This window comes from Lissotriton helveticus, chromosome 7, assembly GCF_964261635.1.
Source record: "Lissotriton helveticus chromosome 7, aLisHel1.1, whole genome shotgun sequence".
Lineage (NCBI taxonomy): Eukaryota > Metazoa > Chordata > Amphibia > Caudata > Salamandridae > Lissotriton > Lissotriton helveticus.
The window spans coordinates 102,524,512-102,548,414 of record NC_136068.1 but is presented as its reverse complement, the minus strand read 5'-3'; the positions used below and the strand labels follow the sequence as shown (position 1 = coordinate 102,548,414).

The following is a 23,903-nucleotide window of genomic DNA, read 5'->3' as shown; positions in this document are numbered from 1 at the left end:
GGGGTCCGGGGTTCTGGCGCTGGGCGCGGTCCATGCGCGGACGGGCGCCAACGGGCTTGCCTTCGGCGCTTCCACGCGGCGCCCTCCATAAGAGGCGAAGTGGGAGGGAGGAGCAGCTGGGAGGCGGGAAGGGGCGCCCAATGGGCGAGGGCACGGGGCACAGAAAGAAAAAGGGGGCGGGCCGCAGGGGAGCAGCGGCAGGGAGCGGGGGGGCACAGAGGGCAAGGGCGCAGAGGAAAGGCAATCAGAGGAACAAATAAGACAGAATAACAGTCAGGTATGGGGAAAAAACAGAGCAACAATACAACGACAACGAAACAGGTACCAGGGGCACACCAGCGGCGAACCAGCGGCGGACCCTCGGCAGCAGCAGCAGTGGGGCAGTCACGGGCAACCAGGAGGAGCCGTGGGGCTTGGGGAGTGACCAGAGGTCAGGTCACACTCACTGCCGCGCGGCGCCCTCCATAAGAGGCCAAGTGGGAGGGAGGAGCAGCTGGGAGGCGGGAGCGGGGCGGCCAATGGGCGAGGGCACGGGGCACAGAAGGAAAAAAGGGGCGGGCTGCAGGGGAGCAGCGGCATGAGCGGGGGGGGCACAGAAGGCAAGGGCGCAGAGGAACGGCAATCAGAGGAACAAATAGGACAGAATAACAGGTATGGGGAAAAAACAGAGCAACAATGACAACGAAACAGGTGCCAGGGGCACACCAGCGGCGGACCCTCGGCGGCAGCAGCAGCAGTGGGGCAGTCACGGGCAAAGTTATGCCACTTAATATAAACGGTTAAGAGAGATACAAGTCCTACAACCGTTCTCCACCATCTTGGGTGTTATTTAAGCCTGGGCAAAGTGTATGTTTATTACATTAACCTAACCTTGCATAATTCCCAATTATTTGGATACATTTAGTTTATTTAATTTGTGTTTTATTCACTTCATTATGAATAATGTTCACTTACTGGAGAATGGTTTGGGGAGGAAACGACTTACGGCAACTGAGGAACTCAATGGTGGGCTGCGCCAACCACATTACTGCGATTTCTTTTAGAAAGTGTCCGGAAAATACATTAACCAGGCATCTTGCGTGACTTTTCTAGGCGCAATTTTACATGCAAGCGCCGGCCAAAAATAATTTATGTAATACGTGTAATTTTGGGGAAAAGTATGCATATTTTTCATAAAAAAATATAACGCTTTGCCCTCAACTACATATTACTACTGGAGGACACCTTCCGCCTGACCGGATTAAATAGGCCTACGGTAAATTTGCATCACGTGTCTGTATATAAGTGCACTTATTTTGTAGCCAATTCAAACATCAAATGTATAGGTATGCTTATGACACTGAAAAACGGTTGAAATCTTACATGCTACCTCGAGGCTGCTGGCAATAATAAACTAAATATAAAAATCGACTTCCGTCTAAACCTAAATCCAGAGTTATTTTACGTACACTGGTTAGGGAAGTTTAAAAGCAAATTTGGCATCCGATTTCAAAAGAGTCGTTACTGCTAATTTAAACACCCTGGGCAGAGCGCGTCTGGCAGTTTTACATGTGACATTTAACTGAAGACACTTTACAAACAGTTTACGTAACACGCATTCTTTGGAAAACCAAGTCTGCTCTCTGCACATGGTTTTGCTTCCTGGTGACATCACCGCACCAGACTAGGAGTAAAAAAACAACACCGTGACTGGATCTGCAGGTGATGTCATCAGCAGGCAGACTCTTACTGCTGAATCATTATAGAATCGCTGCCCTCGCCCGCCCCACTGCTTCCAGCGTGTGCTCTGTGGAGAGTGCCCACTTTTTATAGGAAAGATTCCTCGGGCAGGTTCGCAGGTTCTGCTTCCAGTTTCCGTAGTCGTCATGCGAAATATATTGTGGCCGGAACGCACGCCTGAGTCTGTGCACAGCTCTGTTCGGGACTTATCCCTCTACATTGGGTAATAAAAGCATAGTGGGGTACTTACTACTTAATGTATGTGTGTGGATAGAAAATAAGTGAGCAGCAGACCAAAGAACTCGATGAACAATCTGCATATTGGTGGTTGTTGTGGTTCGCTTTGGTTGAATCAAGTGGTGACCTAGTCACGTGGTGTTTGTTGTTTGGTTCCCCTGCCCCAGGTGTTGGTGTTGAGGTTCATCTCCGGATCAGGGATGGTATGGTGCTACATGAATGTATAAAAGCTACTGCTGGAGTGAGTGAGAGTATGAGTGGGGTCTTTTATTGTATGGGGCCAGAGTCATCAAAGTGGCTAAAAAAAGAGCATAATTAATGGCCTTTAGCTATTTTATTGGGCCATTTCCTACAGGGAACTGCATATAAACGATGGTCCAACTGCACACTTAACAGACCTGTGTTAATGAACTTCATGTTGCATGGCTGTTATTTCGGATGTTGTCCTGATAGTTGAAGGCACGTTAGGAACTTGTTGCTGTGCTTCGTAACTGAAAAAACACCCAATGAACTCTGGTCTGCCATGCATTCAGCAGCGTAATAGGACGGAATGTATGAAGCTCTGTGGTTATACTGAATAAGCAGCTACCTATGTTATGACATCTATAATTGTAATAACTGCACTTTCACAATTGCTTTATTAACCTTCCTGCTTTCTCAAATTTGCTTGAAAATGCACGATTTTTCTTCTCTTTTTTCAAAATGGTGGTTCGCGCTTGTCTCGTTCGCTGCGCTCACTCGCAACGGTGCAGTATGCAAATCAGTTTACGGCCACCACATTCAAATGTCACCAGCCGCCCCGATCTGTCACCTGTCAAATATTCAAAAGGTAAGGAATCTGCAGCCTGAAGTGTTCATCAATCGCAGGGATTATTCTTTTATTCCAACACTTGTGATTCCAGGAAACCAAACTGACTGGTACAGTTTGAATGAAGTTCTCCAATCAGAAAAAAGGTTCGCTATTGGGAGCTAGGATTTCAAATTATGTTACATATGAAACAAGTCTCAAGATTTTGTATCCTGCTTATTGTGAGCAAGGGTTTAAATACCCACTTCTCTCTTATGCTGTTCGAAACGCTGATAAGAGGGGCGCAAGAACTCTTGAAATGAAAAGCAATAGCATAAATAAATGCAAAAACAAAACGGTGGTACATTTCAACAATGCTCAACACTCATGATTTCTAAGAATTTAGCAGTCAAGCAATTCCTATTATAGGACAGATTCTGAAGTCCAACATACAGGAAGGCTGGCTGTCTCTATGAAACCTTCCAGGTGCTTTCCTTCACCTTCTTCACGTTTGGGGGAGTCGTAACAGTATCTTCGCAGAACTCATCTTTTTGGGGTTAATTACTTGTCTTGAACGTTCACCAACATTACAGCAGCAATTACATTTTTGGTGGCCTTCATGTCTGGCTTATAAGATATATTCTGGACCTATCTTGGTAAGACCTTTCTATCCTAGTCAAATACATGGGCAAAACATTGTTAAAAATGGTCAGTCATGGTGTGCAGAATACATGGTTCACCATGGTCTGCCAATTAATATATAATCAGGGCTTCCCTCAAAACAGATTTCTGCACTTTAAAGACAGAATCGTTTTTGGATGAGATCAATAACAGTATGGTGGTTTGTCACTTTTTTTATTAATTCACTCCTAGCACCTTCATTGCTAGCCTCCGTGAGTTCTACCCAGCTACAACTCTCATAAGATTGTAATCTGGACAAGGGTCCTCTAGCCATCACAACTAGGTTTCTGTGGATGGTAAAGCAATTTCCAACTTGGCTGTGCCATAATTCTAGCTGTTTTCCATCAGAGTACCAGATTCTCAGAATGATAATATGAGGTGGCTCATTGGACTAATCCATCCATTCCAGAAATCGTTTTTCACCTCATAGCCATGGTTTTGTACGTTGAGGTCCACTCCAAGGTGTCAACATGCACCTACAAATACATGTGTTATGTTTGGAGAGCTGTGGTAGAGAACCTATGGTCCCCGAAGATACAGTACATAATCTCAACCCTCTGGCACTAAAAGCAGTCTTACGGGCCATGCAAGCCTTCATACACAAAAGAGAAAAATATACTTATTTACACAGACTACACTGGACATAGGTTTTATATCAACAAGGGGGCATGCTCAAAGATCCTTCCTGTATCTTTGATCCTGGGTCAATCTAAAATACATTACTCGATTAGTTACTTCTCAGAGAGGTGACCTAAATCAGGAAAACATTGCACCTTACAAGTGGCAGACTTCTAGATTGGGTGGGCATTGGGGATAATTTCTGGACAGATTATTTATGCATCATATTTTCCTCTTCCAATCTTAATTTATGCTCTGTAGAATTTAAGCAACTGTGATCCAAGAATAAAAAAGTAACAATGAAGTAACTCCTGTATTGAGTCCTTCAGCATGCAATACAACCTTCCATGTTCAAGTCATAATATCATTTCCTGTACAGGATCGAGGGAAACCGCAAGAAATATGACAAGAGGTGACTAGCTCAGGATAGCTGGAATTAGCATTTAGGCTTCTAGTCGCTTAGTTTTAAAACAATTGTTACGGTAACTTTAATTTTCGGATATTCAAAATCCGTAAGGTTTTTAAAGATTGTATTGAGATAAATAAGCCACACCACATCGCTGTAGATATTTATTCTACATAAAATAACAAAACTGAAGTTTTCACACTTCAATGGACAGTGATGTCAATTTTCAATAAAAATACAATTTACAGAAACCTGTCAGGTAGCTCTAAGTAAACACTTGATTCTTGGATTCTTAAAACATTGTGTTTTAAATAGGAAACATCTGAGTTTAAAATGAAAGGATACACCACTGCAGAATTCTGGTTAATGTCAAGTTCTGGGTGCATGAGCATGCACAACTTGCTTTCCTTGTTATCAAATCAAAATTCAACCTGACGTTTAATTGTTGTGTGAGGCAATATCAAGTGTAATTGGCAGCACTAAAGTGGTACTAGCAATTGCAATGCTGATTTAAAGTTCAATTACAGAAAACAAAATCACCATTTTACAAATAGGACACATTTCATACTTTCTATTGTACACATTTACAGTTAGTGTAGTGGACGACTTGAAACATGCACTAATTGTGTGTAGTGATAATGTTAGAAATTATAAAACAATTATATATTTGGAAATGCTAAAATAATAACAGGTACAGACTGGTGAAGAACTGGTCTAGTTTGCATATTTAACATATTTAGCGTGCAACACTTATAGTGTCTAAAACGCAATCATATTGCAATTGTGGTTAGATTAATAGTACTTTTAAAACCTGCATCACTTGCGGTTGCACCGTGCATTTAAACTAGGATAATCAGTCAAGATAAAATAGTTTTTACAGTTTTTCTACAGTGTACATCTTTTTATATATCTGTATTATTGTTAAAGCCTGTCAAATGAACATTTGAAAACAGCATTTTTCTTTGAAAGTGTTAAAGTGTTTCTTTGAGAACGGGAAGAGCAAAACCAATTATTCACAAATGACCAGTTTTCCAACTACTTGTCTGGCAACAATGTGAAGCCATTTCCTCTTCTGCTCCTACATACAAAGTATGGTTGAAAATCTTCAAATACTGTAAAGGTTAACTTTGTAACAATGTTAATTCTTCCACAACAGTTTATCTGTAAAGCAGCCCATCCACTGCAAGTTCTATACAAAAGTAACACACAACAGAAATATTAGACTATAAAGTATAGATTTACTTTTTCGTAACCGTTTTATTTACACAAAATATGTACACGAAATTTAAATGTCTGGCTGTTGAGGTACACTCTGAAATTCCCATATAAAATTACAATACATTTACAAGTTATTTGAAAACATAACCTTAAAAAAGCAATATGCTCTTTTTTAGTGTTTTCCATTTCTGTAATAATTTAAATGGATATTTTAGGTTAAATACAGAAACTGTACAAAACAAAACACTACATCTTCAAGGTTGAAAGGTAAATTTGTTTTCTCTATAAGGAAAAATGTTTTCAGAATGTGCAAAGTTTTAGCGATATCCTCAAGTTTGAAAATCTTAACTCAACACATTCCAGCTCTCCAAATTGTACCGGCAATATGGCATTTGAGTCTTTAGGTACAAAAATATGATGAAAATATCTGTACAGAAAACTTCAAAATAAGTTGTTGCTAATACAACATTCTTTAACATATATCTACATATGTTCATGTTTTCTTTGCAAAGGCAAGTCTAATTTATTGAAGTTCCACTGACTTTAAAAGTTGGTCACGTTTGTTTAATTGAAGGAGAAGCTTGTGTTTCAGATGGCCTTTGAGATTCCTTCTGTCCTTCAGGCTTAAAGTTCTTGCTACTCTCTTTACTTGTGCTTCGGTCCTTATGGTCTTTTCCTCGGACTCTTTCCCTGTCACTACCCCTCTCTCTATCACGGTCTCTTTCCCTTTCTCTATCTCTTGTTCTGTCCCGATCTCTATCTCGGTCTCTAACACGATCCCGGTCATGCTCTCTAAATCGGTCCCTGTCTTCCCTCTCCGTGTCACGGTTACGGTCTCTATCTTTGCTTCTAGACCTCTCCCTCTCTCGTCTTTTGTTTGAATCCCTTTCCCTATCTCTATATCTTGATCGGTCTCTGTTCCGCTCCAATTCTTTGTTCTTCTCCAAATCTCGGTCTTTGTGTTGGTCTCTCTCCCTGCTTTTATCCCACTCACGATTTGGTTCTCGGTCTCTATGCCTATCCCAGTCTCTGTTTCTTTCCCCATCTCGATGCCTATCGCCTTCTCTATGCCTCTCATCCTCTCGAAACCTCTCTCCTTCTCTTTCCCTATTCCAATTTCTGCTATTACCTCGACGCCAAGATCCTCTGGTGCCTCTGCCACCTCGTCTTTCATCATGCCCTCTGCCTCGTCGACCATCTGATAAATGATATGGTTGATCTACTTTGTCTTTGATATTGCCACCCTCTCTTTGCCTTGCCTCAAAGGATTGAGCTCTTTGATCATATTCTTTGCGTTCTCTAAACTCATTTGGAGATCTCTGTCCTTCTGGATCGATTCCTTCCACTCCAACCGGAGAACCATGCTCCCATCCCTCATTGTGTTGCTGTGGTGAATAATTTGGAAGTTCAAGAAGTGGTCTGGAGGAGGGTTTAACACTTTGAGGAGACTGTTCTTGATAATTAAACCTAGAAGGTGGGGTATTTTGTGAAGACTGTTCCCTGTAATTAAATCGAGATGGAATTGGTTCATGTGAATCACTAAAGCGACTCACTCTAGGCCCTTTTGGTCCAGTAAACATATGCTGAGATTCACCCCTCTGATCAGAATATGAAGGCTGTAAGTTGCGCTTCTCGTCAAACTCGTTAGATGGGAGTCCCCGTGGTCCCGATGTATTACTTGAAACTGGGCCAGTAGGTTCTGCAAATTCGTTTGGATTGGGAGCTCTCGTGCCACTGAAAGGGGCAGCTCCCCTCATTCCAACAAACTGATGCTGCATATGACTTCCACTGTGTGGTGTAAAGTGAGGTGGAGGGAGTCTGCATTGGCCATCAAAGGGAAAAGATGGAGGTCTTATATTTCCCATAAATTGCGGGGGTCTTGGTCCATCAAACATTGAAGAGGCGGTGCTCTTCTGTTCAAAGCAGGTCTCTGGAAAATTCATGTGTGACCCGCTATGATCTTCTAACTGGGAAGGAGATGTTCCTTTTTCATCAGAATGATGGGACACAGGCGGCCCCCTGTTTGTAAAATGAGAAGATTGTCCATACGGCCCAGAAAATGGTGGGACTGTAACTTTTTGTTCATCATGTACATTGAAAGATGGTCTGTGCTGCTCATTGTTAGATGCATTGCTTTCTGAAAATGATTGTGTTGCTGGTCCTCTGTATCCTGGAAAGTTAGGATAGGGAAAGCCAAATCGTGGTAATGGTGGGTTACTCAGTCCTGGCAAGTGCGGAGGTGGTCCTACGTTTTGTGACATGAAAGGATAAATATTCTCTTGAAAGTGCATGGATTGGGAATCCCTTTTTCCATCAGCCTGAATAAACTGGTTGTTAGTTGGTTCTAAACACTGAGATGTCACTGGATTTCTCGGATCTTCAGGATGGGCAGCAGACAGTCTTTTCTCAGACTCAAAGCTTTCTGAAGGCTTTTCTAGAGGCAATGTCTCTATATTTGAAAACTGAGCCCTCGCAGTTTGCGGCAATGTGATTTCTCGAGACTCTTTCAGCATGGGTAGGTTAGGGGGTGCTAAACAAGATTGGTCTTTAGGGAATGTAGCAGAGTAATTTGGCTGAAAAGATGGATCACCAGGTGTTGACAACACCGTTTGGCTTTCAGGTTTTGTAACCGGCATTTCTTCATGATCTGCAGGTTGCAGATTAACCTTTAATGGTGGAGCTGAAATTTCCTGTTTTCCGTTGTCTTTTTCTTCGATATTCTTCAACGAATATGCCTCTTCCGATGACACCAGTTTGAAATCATCAATCTTCAGAGGCTGAGTAGTTGCACTTAATTGTTGACTGCATTCGTTCAAAGGTAACACTTCGGCTTTGCTTTCGTTACTGACAACAGGTTTCTCTTTTTCAGGAGATTCAGTTTTTCTCTCTTTTGGTAGCTGGTAATTCGCATTCTCATTGGCCTCTCTTACCAGCCTAGAGGCTGCTTGCCAAAAATCCAAAGTATGCTTAGAATCACTTTTTTGAGTATTTAGGTGTGTCAACTTGTCTGCGTTCAATTCCTCATCAATGGTTATTGAACTTTGTTCCTCTTGCTGGAATAGCTCTGTTTTTGTCAAAGATGATTTGGGAGGAGGAGACATCAAAGCATCAGAAACTGAGAAGTGAGCCATAGAGACACCAACAGCTGCTCTTTGCTGCCTGAGAGCTTCTTCCTGAGCTTCCAGCTGCCGTTTCTGTTCTTCAATTTGCTTGTTCAGCTCTTCCAACATTTTCTGCTGTTCCACTAAAGAGGAAGCAGCAGTAATGGCTGATAAATACTCCCCAGGCAGTTCCACATTACTATGTATAACCTCAGACGGTATTTTATTGGGGAAGTCATCAACTACAACCTTGGCTTCTTCAAAAATAGTCTCATCTTCTGGATCATAGGCCTCATCATCCTCCTGTTCTGTTTCGCAAGGCTGGTCAGGCTTATAGAGATTTTCAGTGCCAATAATTTTGTCCATAGTAAAAGCTTTTCCAGGATCATATTCTTCTTCAGGGTCATATGGTCTATCATCTCCTACTTCCTCCAAAAGCTTCTCTTTTGAAGTATGCCCATACTGTTGTACAATTGGATCTACCATAGGAGGTTTTATTCTCTGATCTGGGGTTACTTGTTCAGTCACAACAACAGAACTCCCAGGCTCCAAGTCAAAGGGTTTCTTTTTTCCAAAAAGAGTCTTGAGAATGTGCTCGAGGGGTGTAGCAGACTTGACTGAGGTCGAAGTAGTAGAAGTAATTGCAGAAACTTCGACTGGTGTTGATAAATTTTGAACTGATGGTGCAATTGTAGCAGTCGCATTAATCACTGTAGCAGTAACTGTAACAGTTGTTTCTGTTTTAACAGAAGGTAATGAGGAGAACAATTTGGGTGCAATTGCAGCTACAGGTTCAGGAACAGGAGGTGATTTTGGAGATCTTGGTGGCGATGGTATGATGGTTGGCTCTTTGGAAAATGGTTGGTATTTTAGAATTTTCTTTTCTTGCTGTGATGAGAGAAATTTGGAATGGATTATATCGGCTTCTTCTGGAATCTGAACTTTGGTTCGTTTTTCCTCCAACTTGTCAGTCTCCAGAATCGTTGCAGGTCGTTTGCCTTTTTGGCAGATCACTAATCCCAAAAGTAAATTTGGCCGTGTGGATTCAAGACCTGCAAATGCAAAAAAAAATAGTTACTTTTAGTGTTGCATACTGTTTTGATGTTTTAACAAAAATGCAAGATGTATTCACATATGGTCTTTTCAAATAAATGCATGCCCTCTTTGTCACCTCATTTCCGTAAAGCATCACATACATGCGATATACCAGACAACAGAAATGGCCTTAGTCACTTATAAAACTTAAAGTAGAGATGCAAAATCCAGTCATTCCACATTAGTATGTTAAAAAAATTGAATAAGTAACACCAACATACTGCAGGAGATAGTTCAAAATGGGAAAGTCCAAGAAAGATCTGGACATGTGACTCAACAAGACTTCTGGATCAAGTCACTGTCCCAAGAAGACTACAAGGACATCTACTAGGCTTTTATGGTTCCATATTGAAGTGTGGAGTAAGAAAGCACTTATTCAAATTCGAAACCGTCAATTATTTGCATTCAATTTACAACCAGAAATTTAGTTTCCAACAGAGAAAGCTGCACTGCTTTAATGTCAACAGTTTATGTCTTTGATTTACAAATTAAATCTTTATTCATATCATAACAGACAAGAGATACGTAAACTGAACAGATTAGAAAGAGCACATTGTGCGTCACTAGTCCTCGGATGTCTCGGTCTGTACAGAGGCCCAGTGTAAACACCACTAAAAGATATTGCTTTTGACAGTTCCTATGTCATTGGGCACAGATCAGCAGTCACTTTGTTCTGGTTAAGGTTTGCCTACTCAGCACAGGTTTTCAGTCTGCTTTATCCACCACTGTTCCAGTAATTTAAATTTTATTTTCCTTTACCCTGATATAGCACCTGGAAATATTTGGGTTTATGGGCGTTACGAATGTCTGGGTCAAAAAACCAACGTCGCACAAGTGATATGGTAAAGTGCACCAGCCTTGTGAAATAACCCACTTGATCATAGTTGTGGGACAACATTATTAAAAGGGCACTGTTCTTCCCAGATGAGGTATGTGTCACTCTCTTAAGTCAGGGGCAGGATGAGCGTAGTAGAGTCCTAGGAGTACATAAAAGGATCTTTTTTGTTCCGCCTCTTCACATGCTCTTGGCTTCTTTCTGCCCAAATTCTGTTCATACATTTAACCGTGGCTCAGTCACAACCTGCACCACCCCAAAGTTATTCATGAAGATGTTGGAAATATAAGGGTTACTTGGAGGTAGTCATTCTCTTGCATATTGGAACTATGCACTAAGAGAATAGAAGGAGGGATCCTGCCATTGTTTAGGACCTGGGGGTGTAGGATCAGAAACAACTTCTCCAGTGCATTCCTTCCTTTCTTGTGAAAAAAAGCAGCAGCTACTTCACAGATGAGTGTGTTGGCTGCATATGTCTGCAGGTTTTACAAAGCAACATCCTTGCTGGGAGTTTACTAAAAAGGTTCTGGCCCCCCCGAAACATTTTTAAAAACAAATTATTTTAAAGATGTTCACATTAGAACATTCTTCTTGCTCAAAATCATAAGCTTTCTGGGCCTGGTGGTCCAACACCTTGCTAGCCACTCATACTTATAAACAAACAACATGGTTTTATACACCATAAATAAGGCTCAAAAGCATTTGCAAGCTACACAATAAAAGGATAGTAATACATTATAAACTGGATCAGTGCAAGCAGGAACATAGCGAAAAATAAGGCAATTAACAAGGAAGGCAGTTCCAAAAGCAGGAATCAACTAGGAGATCAAAAGTACCCCTTCTGAAAGTAAAGACATTTCAACTCCAATTTAAAAGTGTCCACATCAGTATTAGTTCATAGATTTGGAGGGAGAAAGTTCCAAATTCTAGTCTCACTCCCAGTGAAGGAATTGTGCCATTGCATGTTCCATTTTAAAAGTTCGAGGTGCTAAATGAATTGTAAGGATCGGAACCCGCCAGACCGTTTCAGTTTAGCTGCAAGGCAAGTGGGTCCTATGGTATGTAGGACCATGTAGATTATACATGCAGTCTGGTAGATAGCAGTGGCTTCTGTGGAGTAACCATTTAAAAGTAACTAGTACGTGCGTAAGGTCGGCAAATCTCCTTGTTCTAGAGACAAAACAAGCAGTGGTATGAAATAGTCTTCAGGGGCTCAAGCTGTATCTTAAGAAGTTGAGTAAAGAGTTACCATTATTGATCCTGGAGAGAACACATCTAGACACCAGTTTTAAGATTGATTGAACTGGGGAATATCAAGCATCACTTCCAAAGATTTAGCATTGTCCATGACAATTTGCTTGCACTAAAGAATTCCACTACAGTCAATCCAGGGTTGGACAGGTAAGGACTCTATTTGGATGTGATGAATAGAAATTTGGGCTTAAGGGGCTACATTTAGGAAGATAAGTCAACAAATCTGGCGCTGTTTGCAGTGTCTGGCCAAGAAGTCGCACATCGTTGAAGTAGCTCTTGAGATGATTTGTGGGTTATCAGCCTATTGACTTTAGATCCGCAAGTTCTTGGGTAGGACTCAAAGTCATTCAATATAAAGATTAAAAAGAGTTGGAGTCAGAAGGGAGCCTTATGGGAACCCCTTCTTCAGCATATCTGGTCTGGACAGGAAATCTCAAATTTGCTCTTCTGCAACCAGTTTGAAAGATACACGCGAAACCATTTGAGCAGTATGCCTTCCAACCCCTGTATACTTGTGGAGAATACGGATTAGTGGATCATGATTCACTGTATCAAAAGCTGCAAATAATTCCAGAAGCAAAAAGAGCCTACAATTACCGGAGTCAAATATGTGAAGTGCTGTATCCAAAATGGAGCAATGTGGTTTTTATATTATGGACTGTTATGAAGCCTGGTTGATATTCAAAGATATCGTCAGAGATATACCGAATACGCTGTTCTGCAACACAGAATGCAATCACCTTTGCAAGAAAGGGAGGATAAGAAACAAGATGAAAGTGATGAGATCCCTTGTAGCTGCTGTGCGTTACTTCAGAAGAGGATTGACTTCACCAATTTTAAAGGCAGTTTGGGAGCACACCTTGTGCAAAAGATTCACTACCTCTGCCCAGTGAGGCAACTTGTATGGCAGTTCCTTTGAAATGGATGTTCAGAGGTAGGACTTAATTGATAATTTTTAATCACATTCAGAGATCTCAAATTAGAGCCATGTTGTTCACTATAGTCCACCAGTGCAGTTATAGGCCACATTCAGACTTAGATACACCAACTTCTCCAGACAATTCATGAAGGTGGAGCAGATAATGGGGCATTGCAGCTTCTTACATAAGCAGAGGAGGAACGGCAGGTCGCAATAGTCAGAAGTAACCTTTGTGAACCTGTAGTTACTGCAAAACTGTACGTCTTATTTCTTGATGATTTTTATTGTAGCAGTATTATATTTGACGACACTGCAGTCCTGCAAGTATGCCAATGGGAAACTCCCAACGGACAGCCTTATGACTCTGGATGTTCATAGTTTCAAAAAGACTATGGAAGAAACTGGACAGCGCATGGCTGTTGGTTCTGCCTTGGGATGCTAGAAGACTACTTTGTGGTGTTTCTGCAAGTAAGACTGTTGAGCTACTACAGCACAGATCTTCGCACACACAAAATCCTTTGGAAGGGTGGGACGTCGACGCCCACCTGGGCTACGGAAAAAAAAGGAGAAAAAAAGACTACGATTCCGGACCCAACCACCAGATTGCGGAATATGCACAGAATTGTGAATACAGAAAGATTCACGCTGCAAAACATCTTCATGCTGGGGTGTATCACAGAGGCGTTATCTGTAAAGCAGCTCCGAAGCAGTTGAATAACAGCTGGGTCAAATATCTTCCCAACAAAGCAATCTTTTCCAGGCACCAGAAAGTACCAGTGAAGCATTCATTGTCATTGCGAGGAGAACAATGTGTATCACAGTTTAAACCTTTACCATTGTTAGGCCCGCTTTACACCAGCATATTTTAAGCACATCAGAGGCAAGGGGGGGGGCGCAGGGTAAAACATGCCAAAATGTAAGGACATCAATGATGTGGATCACTCGTTCCACACAGGTGGTGCATAGAGTTGGAAATCATATAGCCGTAAACACATTTCAAGAAGTATGCCCACTTTTTCATTTTTCCGGTGCATTTGTTGAAGGAGGTGTTGTTGATTTAAAGATCAGGAAAGGCGGCAGCAATAGGCTACTTACTCTTGATTTCTGGATCATATTGACTGCTACGGCTTACACTATGGCCTTGCTGATGGCATCCCTGTCATGTGGATATCCACCAACCTTTCCTGGATCTGCAGAATTGCATTGTGTTGTATTGTAATTGCCTTTATATAGCGCTTACTACCCCTGACGAGGTGTTGAAGGGCTTTTTCGTCGAGGAGAGCGTTAAGCCGGAACCCTAGAAGGATTAGTGGTGAATTAGTATAGTGAAATATGAAAGAAATTTGAGTGGTGGATATTAATCAGTAATTTGGATTGAGAAGGATAGCGGAAGGATAGAGGAGGGAAAAAGGTTTGCATTTATATAGCACTTGTTACCCCTGTTAGGGTGTTGAAGTGCTTTTATGGCAAGTAGCACGCTACTCCGGAACCCATTAACGGATTAGTGTTGAATCCATATAGTGAAATATGAAAGTAATTTGAGTGGTGGTGGATGATATGTTAGTCAGTTATTTGAATTGAGAAGGGTAGCAGAAAGATAGAAGAGGGACAGTGGTTTGCATATGTATATATAGCACTTGTTACCCCTGATGCAGTGGTGAAGCGCTTTTTTGGCGAGTAGCACGCTACTCTGGAACCCATAAAGGTTTAGTGTTGAATTAGTATAGTGAAATATGAAAGTAATTTGAGTGGTGGATATTAGTCAGTTATTTGGATTGAGAAGGATAGCGGAGGGATAGAAGAGGGGAAAAGGGTTGCATTTATGTAGTGTTTGTTACCCCTAGTGAGGTGGTGAAGCGCTTTTTTCGGTGAGTAGCACGCTGCTCGGAACCCATAAAGGATTAGTGTGCGGAAATACTCCCGGGCTCCGGGGAATTTGACCAACACAGGGCAAGGGTCAGACCAAGGTGGGTACTGCACCACCAGTGGCACTGGTACGACCAGGTGCAGGGGTTACTGGGCCCAATGTTAGCCTATGGGAGCTGGAGGATCCTTGAAGAGGCACAGTTTGCTGGCAAGTACCCACGGTTTAGGGACACAGGCCCTAGGGGTTGAGGTCAGCACTGTGAGGGCCAGCAAGTAGCACCAAAGCTGCAGCAGCACAGGGTGGGCTGGGTGCAGGGTGCACATGGGGCATCAGGTGCCCTATAGAAATCAATGGAAATCGCCTGCAAGCTTGGATGCTAACCATGACGTACAAAGTGAGCTATTTATCTCAAGAAAGTGGAGCAATATACATGTGTCTTCCAAGAGCGGTGTCAGTTGCTAGGATAAGCATTTATCAGTGTAGTCTTCCATCATCCCATATTACTTCTTGAACCAGAAAGGCTGTTTATTCTTTGGAATATGCTAGACAAAAATTGTCCAAGTCCTCTTCCTGGATAACTGTAACAACAATTGATTGATTTTGCTCTTTGCTAAGATAAGGGTCTTTCTTCAGATTTCTTAAGTCCGTGCTGCCGAGCATGCAGTCACAAGGGGCATGTATAGTCCATCACGAATAGGCCTAAGGCAATTCTGCATCAACTGTCAACTTAATGAAAAGTTGTTTTTGACTATTAAAGTAACACAATGAAGACGTGGACAAAAATTGACATATGCTTGTGATTCTGCTGTGAATCCAACACCTGGCTAAAACACTAGTTGTGGTTTCTCTAGACTACATTATTCATCTTGAGCACATTAGCCATCAGCAAATGGATGGTAACTTTCTCAATCCAGGTACCCCGTAAACTGAGATACGTTTACCGAGTTCAGCCAGGAAGGCGACTTATCGGAGGTACTTCTGTACCACCATCTTCAGACTGACAGCATGTTCCTGTAGTATTTTAATATTATTCCCAGAAAGTGGACCACCCACCTTTACGATTTCATGTTCTTGACGGATGCTGGGCTTTTTAGAAAATCTTGTAGCAAGAGACCAGCCAATCTCTTCGACAACAAATATGTAGTTTATGTGGCTAAAAAAACTCACATGATCCAGGATCACAACAAAAATTACAAGCGTTAAATTAGACGTACTCTTGCATCCAGCCATCTGGATCTCAGCCTCCAGTGAATTCATCAGCTTATTGTAGAAGTTCAGATTAATTATATGGAGATGGGTGGCCTCCTTCACTTCCACTGGAAGTGGTGGAACCTAAAGATGCAGTGAAGAGGCACAGTGTATCCTATAACTCGCTTAACCATGGGGCAGTGAATGTGAAAAGATGGCTGCTTAAGTACAGCGACATGCTTGGCATGACACTGTTTAAGCAGGGTCAACTAAATATGCACACCACCAAAACACTTTCCACAGAGGACACAATGCTCACATAATTTTCTGGGTGGATTCCATCAATCCATTGAGTGTGAAACCTCTTAAGTTAATTTCTTTGGGTTGTAGCATCACCGCACGTGGGTGGACAATGTAGACCCTCTTCAACAGTGGGATTGGTTGAAGTTGCAGCATCCTCTCTTGCAGAGGACCAATAATCTTGTTTACCCTAGACCCCCTACTGTCCTGTTGTGTGGGGGTGGGGCTATGGACTATTCTCGCGGCAGAATAATGTGAACTCTCAATGGAATCTACTTTTTTCACCCTACCATAGGCTTGATATCAGCGGATTCTGAACAATGTGTTAGAAACAATTACTCGGGGTAACCAGATTAGATCGACTAAAAGTAATGCAGAGATGCAGCTCCCAGGTTATTTAATAATACTTCTACTTTATAGGTGCCGAGTTGTAAATCAAAGTCGTTTTTTCAGTTCCAAATTTATCCACTAGAACATCTTAACTTTCGTCCCAATTCTGCTTATCCCACAAGTGTTTTCTGCAAATCTGAAGTTCAGAACTCCAGGATAGGAGCTTTTGACTGATCGAAATCTCCCTAAGAATATATTACAACCCCAAACACACCTAAGAAGGATAATCATACGGTTGACTTTCTACACAATGAGCAAAAGCAAAAGATGGTAAATATTTGCCTAGATGACTACCTCGCCACATGGCTTCACACCATACTTAGTCATAGCCACACGTTTCCCATTTATAGTAGCACTTGAACCTAATGCAAGACACTAAAGTATTGTCCACATACTCAACTCTATAAACTACATACACTTCCAAACAAGTTGCTTACCTTCGGTAACACGTTATTTGGTAGACTCCATCTAGCCGCAGATTCCTTACCTTGGAACTATTCCCAGGCGTCAGACTGGAACTGGACATATTTTCATGAGCAGTTCCCCGGCGCACTGGTAGGTGGCATTGTTCGGTTTCGCGTGGTGTCTGCGCCAGAAGAAACGCTTTGGGTGCCTTTATAGACACCATCCAGGTGCGCTGACGTCATCTACTTTTCGTAACTTTCCACACCAAAGCGTGGATCCACAAACTACACTAACCACTGGTGTGGACAACTAGGGCTCTGAAAGGAAAAAGCCCTGTCCCTAGAAATCGGTTCGCAGAGCAGGATGGATGGGTGGTTCGGTAAGGAATCTGCAGCTAGATAGAGTCTCTACCAGATAAGGCACTACTGAAAGTAAATAACTTGTTTATTTGCTAGAGACTTCTACCCACAGATTCCTTACCTTAGACTAGATACACAAGCAGTACCTTCCCTGGGGAGGGTCTGCGGACCAATTTCACTCGAGCAAGTCCTTCAGGACAAAACGCCAATCCTTACAGACCTGACTGTCCACGCGGTAATGCCTGGAAAACATGTGCAGGGAAGCCCACTTTGCCACCTGGCAGATGTCCAGTACTGGAAGTCCACGTGCTAACACAGTAGTTGCTGCTTTAATCTCTGGTGGAATGAGCACACAAACCCTCAGGGAGTTGCTTTTTAGCCAATGCGAGATGGTCCTCTTCTGTACGGCCCGTCCTTTCTTCGCTACGACATACCACACAAAGAGTTGCTTGTACACCTCGAACTCTTATGCGTTCAGGGTAGCCAGACAAAGCTCTTTTGAGGTCCAGATAGTGAAGTCACTCCTCTTCCTTGGATGCATGAGGTGGAGCATACAAAATAGGAACAGTGATGAATTGGCCTATGTGAAATCGAGTAACCACTTTTAGAAGAAAGGAAACTCTGGTACAAATCACCAATTTGTCAGGGTCGATGGTCAGATAAAAAGGCTGGGATGCAAAGGCCTGAAGCTCACTGACCCTCCGGGTAGATGTGATTGCCACCAGGAAGGCGTCTTGATGGCAGGATGACAATTCTACTACAGGGGCTCAAAAGAGGGCCTATAAGGAAAGTGAGAACATGATTGAGGTCCCGTGGCACATAATATGAGGAGAAGGTGGAAACAAATGTAAACCTTTACGAAACCTTTTTACAGTAGTGGATTTCAAGAGGGGTGACTGATCAGGCAACCGCTGAAATAGCAGAGGTAGCACTTCAGAGGGCCTATAGTAGGGCCTGCTGAGCAAGGGAAAGACTGAACAGGAGAGCCTGAAAAGGAGGAGGGAGGGGGGGTAGAAAGGGGATCAATGAGTCTTTCTTTACACCATGCCACAAATGTTTCCCAATGGCAGGCATTAACCTTCTGGGTAGAGTGATGCCTGGCTGCCAAGATAACGTCACAGACTTTGGAAGGAAGGTCAACTGTCGCTACTGAATATCCACACAAGGTAGAGAGTTGACAGGTTCAAGTGGAGAATCCTCCCCTGCTGCTGCGAAAGAAGATCCTCTCGAAGAACAAGTTACTTACCTTTGGTAACGCTTTTTCTGGTAGATACAGTATCTGGCTGTGGATTCCGCACCTTATGAATATCCCCTGCGCCAGCATTCAGCCGAAACATTTTTTCCTAGCTCTCCACGCCGACGAGGTAGTCACAATGCCATGGCTACGCACGCAGTTCCGCACGACGTCACAGGAGCCATAAGAAGACCACTTCGGCATGATGTCAGTTCCACCCATTTTTTCCGTGCCACCGAGGCAAACGGGAGGACCGACCATAGAGACAATGTATACATAGTACAAAGTATTCACACAAACACACAGTGTAAAGTGAAATAGGAAAGCAAAGAAAGCAAACATTTCCTATAAACCTATACAAAGGCAAATGGAGGCAATACAAAAAGACAATATGAAATAACCATATTAACCAATACCTCTTTTTAGGTATAAAAGGGTGGACAACGGGGAGGTGGGTAGGTCAGTGAGGAATCCACAGGCAGCTACTGTATCCACCAGAAAAAGCGTTACTGAAGGTAAGTAACTTGTTCTTCTGATGGATACATCTGCCTGTGGATTCCTCACCTTATGAATAGAACGGCCATCCCGCCTCACTTCAGAATCTAAGCAGTAATGCTTCGCAAAAATGTGAAGGGAGGCCCAAGTTGCGGCCTTACAGATGTCCAACACAGGAACACCTCTGGACAAGACAGAAGTAGATGATTTAGCCCTGGTGGAGTGACCTCTAATGCCTTCAGGAGGCTCCTTACTAGCCAGAGCGTAGCAGATCTTGATGCACAAGATGATCCACCTGGATAAAGTGTGCTTGTGCACCACCTTGCCCTTCATGCGTCCAAAGTAGCCCACAAAGAGCTGATCGTACTGTCGCAAGTCCTTCGTTCTATCCAGATAGAAACGAATCATCCTCTTAGGATTCAATCGGTGAAGCCTCTCCTCCTCCTTAGAAGGGTAAGGGGGAGGATAGAAAGTAGGGAGGGTAATCGACTGTCCTAGATGGAAGGGACTTACCACCTTAGGCAGAAAAGCAGCCCTAGTCCTGAGGACCATCCTTTCAGCATGTATGGTCAAAAAACGGAGGCTTTGAACTCAAAGCTTGAAGCTCACTCACCCTCCTAGATGAGGTGATAGCCACAAGGAATACCGTTTTGAATGACAGCAGTCTCAAAGAACAACTATGCATAAGTTCAAAAGAGGAACCCATCCAGAAAGGTAAAACCAGATGTAAATCCCACTTGGGCATAATAAAAGGAGTGGGCGGAAACATGTTAGTAAACTCCTTATGAATCTTAAAACAATCGGAGATTTAAGAAGAGACAGCTGATCAGGCAAACAAAGAAATGCTGATAAAGCCAACAAATATCCTTCAACAGTGGCCAAAGGCAAAACCCTGCTGGGCCAAATGCAACGAAAAACAAAGAACATCAGAAAGATGAGCTTTTAAGGGATCAATAGACTTCTCTCTAAAACAATTAACAAATTTAGACAACCTGTAGGAGTAAATAGACGTGGTAGAGTGTTGTATGGCCGATAATATAACATCTACCACGTCAGGTGGGAGAGGGAAAGAATTCAGGTCGCCCTTTTCAATCCCCAGGCTTGAAGGTGAAGGCTCTGGAGCTGGGGGTGTAGAACCTGCCCCTCATGGTAGACCTCCTCTCGCAGTCGGAGAGGGAGACGGAGCAGAGGGTGCGACGAAAGGTGAAGGAAGTCTGTGTAGCACACCCTTCTTGGCCAATCCGGGGCGATCAATATAACTTGGGCCCGGTCTTGGCGAATCTTCCTCAGAACCCGAGGAATCAAGGGTAAGGGAGGAAAGGTGTAAAGAAGTTGTGAGCCCCAACTCAACTGAAAAGCGTCCCCCAACGCTCCCTGCCTCGGAAACTGGAGACTGCAGAATGACAGGCAGTAGGTGTTCGAGTGGCAAATAGGTCCACCTGAGGAGTTCCCCACGTCTGAAAGATGTGTTGAACCACCTCCGGATGAAGCCTCCACTTGTGGTCAGCGGAGAACTGCTGACAGACTGTCCACACGCACGTTCAGCACCCCTGCCAGATGATTCACCATCAAGCAAATCCGATGGTCCTGAGCGCAGGACCAGAGCTGCAACACCTCTCTGCAGAGACAGTACGACCCTACTCCTCCCTGCTGGTTGACATACCACATCGCAGCAGTGTTGTCCGTCAGGACTTGAACCAACTGACCGCGAAGGGAAGGGAGAAAGGCCTTGAGCGCCAAAGGTATCGCCCAAAATTCCAGAAGATTGATATGAAGCAATCTTTCCTCTGGAGACCAAAGACCCTTGATCTCCCTAGTTCCCCCAAATGAGCACCCCACCCCAGGGTAGAGGTTTCCGTTATCACTGTGGCCACCGATGTAGGAAGGTGGAAGGGCTTTACGAGACAGATTGCCCTCCACGCTCCACCAAGACATATCCGCTGCAGCATCTCTGGAGATCCTGACTGACTCCCTGAGATCTTCGTTGTGTTGATACCACTGCCTGCGGAGACAGCACTGGAGCGCCCTCATGTGACAGCGTGCATGGTTGACCAACAGAATGCAGGAAGCCAACAGACGAAGGACCTTCAGAACCAGAACAACCACTCCATTGTAATTGTGATTCATTTCCTGAATGTCGAGAATCCTTTTTGCAGGTGGGAAAGCTCGACACACAGTGGTATCCAGAACTGCCCCTATAAACAGGTTACGCTGCGAGCGCCTTAGGTGAGACTTGGGTACATTTATCCAAAAAACTAATTTGTACAACAGCTGGGTTGTTACCTGCAGATGAGGACGCACCATCTGTGGCAACTCTGCCTTCAGAAGCCAGTCGTCCAGGCAGGGGGAAAAACGGGGTCCCCAACCTCCTGAGATGTGAAGCAACCACTGCCATCACCTTGGTGAAGACTCGAGGTGCAGTAGTAAGGCCAAAAAGAAGGACCGCACACTGGTAGTGTTGCGAACCAACCGTAAATCAGAGATACTTCCTGTGCGACTTCAGGATTGGGATGTGAAAATACACATCCTGTAAGTCGATGGAACACCATCCAGTCCTCTTGTTGCAGCACCTGAAGAACCTGCGCTAGGTTGAGCATCTTGAATCTCTCTGGCTTGAGAAACAGATTCAACATTCTAAGGTCCAGGATAGGACGTAACCTGACATCCTTCGTAACATGGCAAGAACCTCCTTCTGAAGGAGAAGTAAATGATCCTTCGTGCAAAACCCCTGGCAAGGAGGATAAGGAGGAGGGAATTTCCTGAAGGGAAGGGCATACCCATTTTCTACCAGATCTAAAACCCAAAAGGTCAGAAGTGATCAATTTACAATCTTGTAGAAAATGGGTAAGCCGACCTCCCACGGGACCTACATGATCCAGGATGGCGGATCTAGGGCTGCTTTCCTGCATTACCAGGAGAGGTTGGGGAGGTAAAGGAGGAGGAGGAGGAAGAAGGCTGACGTTAGGCTCCAAGAAGGCAACCTCTGCCTTTACCCCTATAGGACTTGTACAAGGGGTTTTGTTGTGGTTGCTGTGGCGGTCTGTAACCACGAAAGGAAGACTTCCCGAAGCCACGGTATCGTCTATAGCCAAGACCTTTCGCCTGAGACTGCAGGCCCAAAGACTTTGCTGTGGCCTTACTGTCCTTAAATCTTTGCAGAGCAGAATCAGCTTTCTCTACAAACAGTCTAGACCCATCAAAAGGCAGATCAAGAAGGGCAGCCTGTACACCGGGAGGGAATCCAGAAGACCTCAACCACGCATGTCTTCTTGTTGCAATGGATGAACCCATCACCCTGGCAACCGAATCCGCCCTGTCCAGGCCAGACTGGATGACTTGGCGAACCGCAGCCTGCGAGTCTGCCAGCACCTCACTCAGATTTCCCCTATCTTCCTCATACAATTTAGGAAGAAGTTGTTTGACAGAGTCCATAAGGGCATGAATGTATCTACCCAACAGACAAGTAGCATTGGTAGACTACAGAGCCATGCTAGCCGATAAAAATACCTTCTTTGTAGATTGTTCCAACTTCTTGGAATCCCTGTCAGCAGGAGCCTGTGGAAAAGCACCTGTGGACTGCTTGGAACAAGAAGCCTGCACAACTAAGCTCTCAGGAGGGGTGGGATGAAAGGAACACCAGATCCCCTGGAGCAGGCCTATATCATCTGAACACAGACCTTGAAACTGCAGGAGCAGAAAGAGGGTTGCACCACACATCAAGGATTTGCTCAGTTAATGCTTCGTTGAAAGGCAAATGAGGTTCAACCACAGAGTACGGACAATGAAGCACCTCTGTGAGTAAATTAGGCTTATACTCAGCCATAGGAAGCTGCAAATCCAAAAGTTCAGCAGCATTCCTTATCACAAAATGGTAAGGTGCAACTACCATCGAAGGGGAAGCCTTCTGAGAAGCAAAGTCCCACTCTGGGGAAGTATCAAGTCCACATGCCTCACACAATCTCTCAAACAAATCCATATCATATACTTCTCCTTCCTCCATCTCTTCAGCCTGGTACTGCTCTTCCTCAAATAACCTCTGCGCTTCTCTCCTCGAGCGCATCTGTGGTTGCGGCGTTGGCGGCGCCACACGCAGCGTTGATGGCTCCGGGAAAGGCGTCAAAGGAAGATCCGTAGTAACCGGCGCCGATCGAATTAGAGAAGGATCACAGGATGGAGCCGGGGACTGCCCATACGGCGTAGCCCTCCTCAGAGCCAGAAACTGCCAGGACGGCGTCATCGGCATAAATGGTACAAAGGGGGCCTGAGGATACTGGTGAGGCACACCCAAACTAAATGCCATAGGACCCATGGGACCCGTAGGTGCTCCATAGGGGTACGAGGCCCTGGCGAACACACCATACTTCGCATTTAAAAAATGCGACTGATCAGAATCCGGCACCGGAAATTGTGGGTACGGAGCTGGTTCGAGATTCAAAAGAGGTACCTCTGGAGTTGGAGCCACAGGCGGAGCCTCAGCATCAGGCAGATTCAACACACCCTCTGGAGTCGGTGAAAATCTCGGCGCCGGTGTCTGCTCCGGAGTCCCCTTGTAAGATGGAGAATGAACCGGAGTCACCTGAGGAGACACTGAAGGAGAAGGAGAGACAAAGTCCTTTTCTCGACGTCGAGGAGCTGGAGAAGGCGACCTCGAAGCCACAGCCTTTGACGACCGGCGCCGGGAAGCATGCCTCTTCTTTTTATTATGCTTTCTCTTGGAGTCATGCGACGTCGATGACCTTGACTTCTATCTTTTACAACCCCTCATTTCTTTTCTTGACTTAGCCATGTACAGCTA

The 23,903-nt window shown here is 44.0% G+C and overlaps 1 protein-coding gene across 7 annotated transcripts in view; it reads right to left on the bottom strand.

The window, feature by feature from the left end:
• Positions 1–4,599: 4,599 nt before the first annotated feature.
• DIDO1 (death inducer-obliterator 1) overlaps positions 4,600–23,903 on the bottom strand; it is a 337,891-nt gene continuing 318,587 nt past the window's right edge. For all 7 annotated transcript variants that reach the window (XM_078651622.1, XM_078651619.1, XM_078651623.1 and 4 more), the window contains one exon: positions 4,600–9,819. In XM_078651622.1, coding sequence (XP_078507748.1) covers positions 6,221–9,819 — 3,599 coding nt within the window. In that variant the 3' untranslated portion in view covers positions 4,600–6,220. The remainder of the gene's footprint in view (positions 9,820–23,903) is intronic.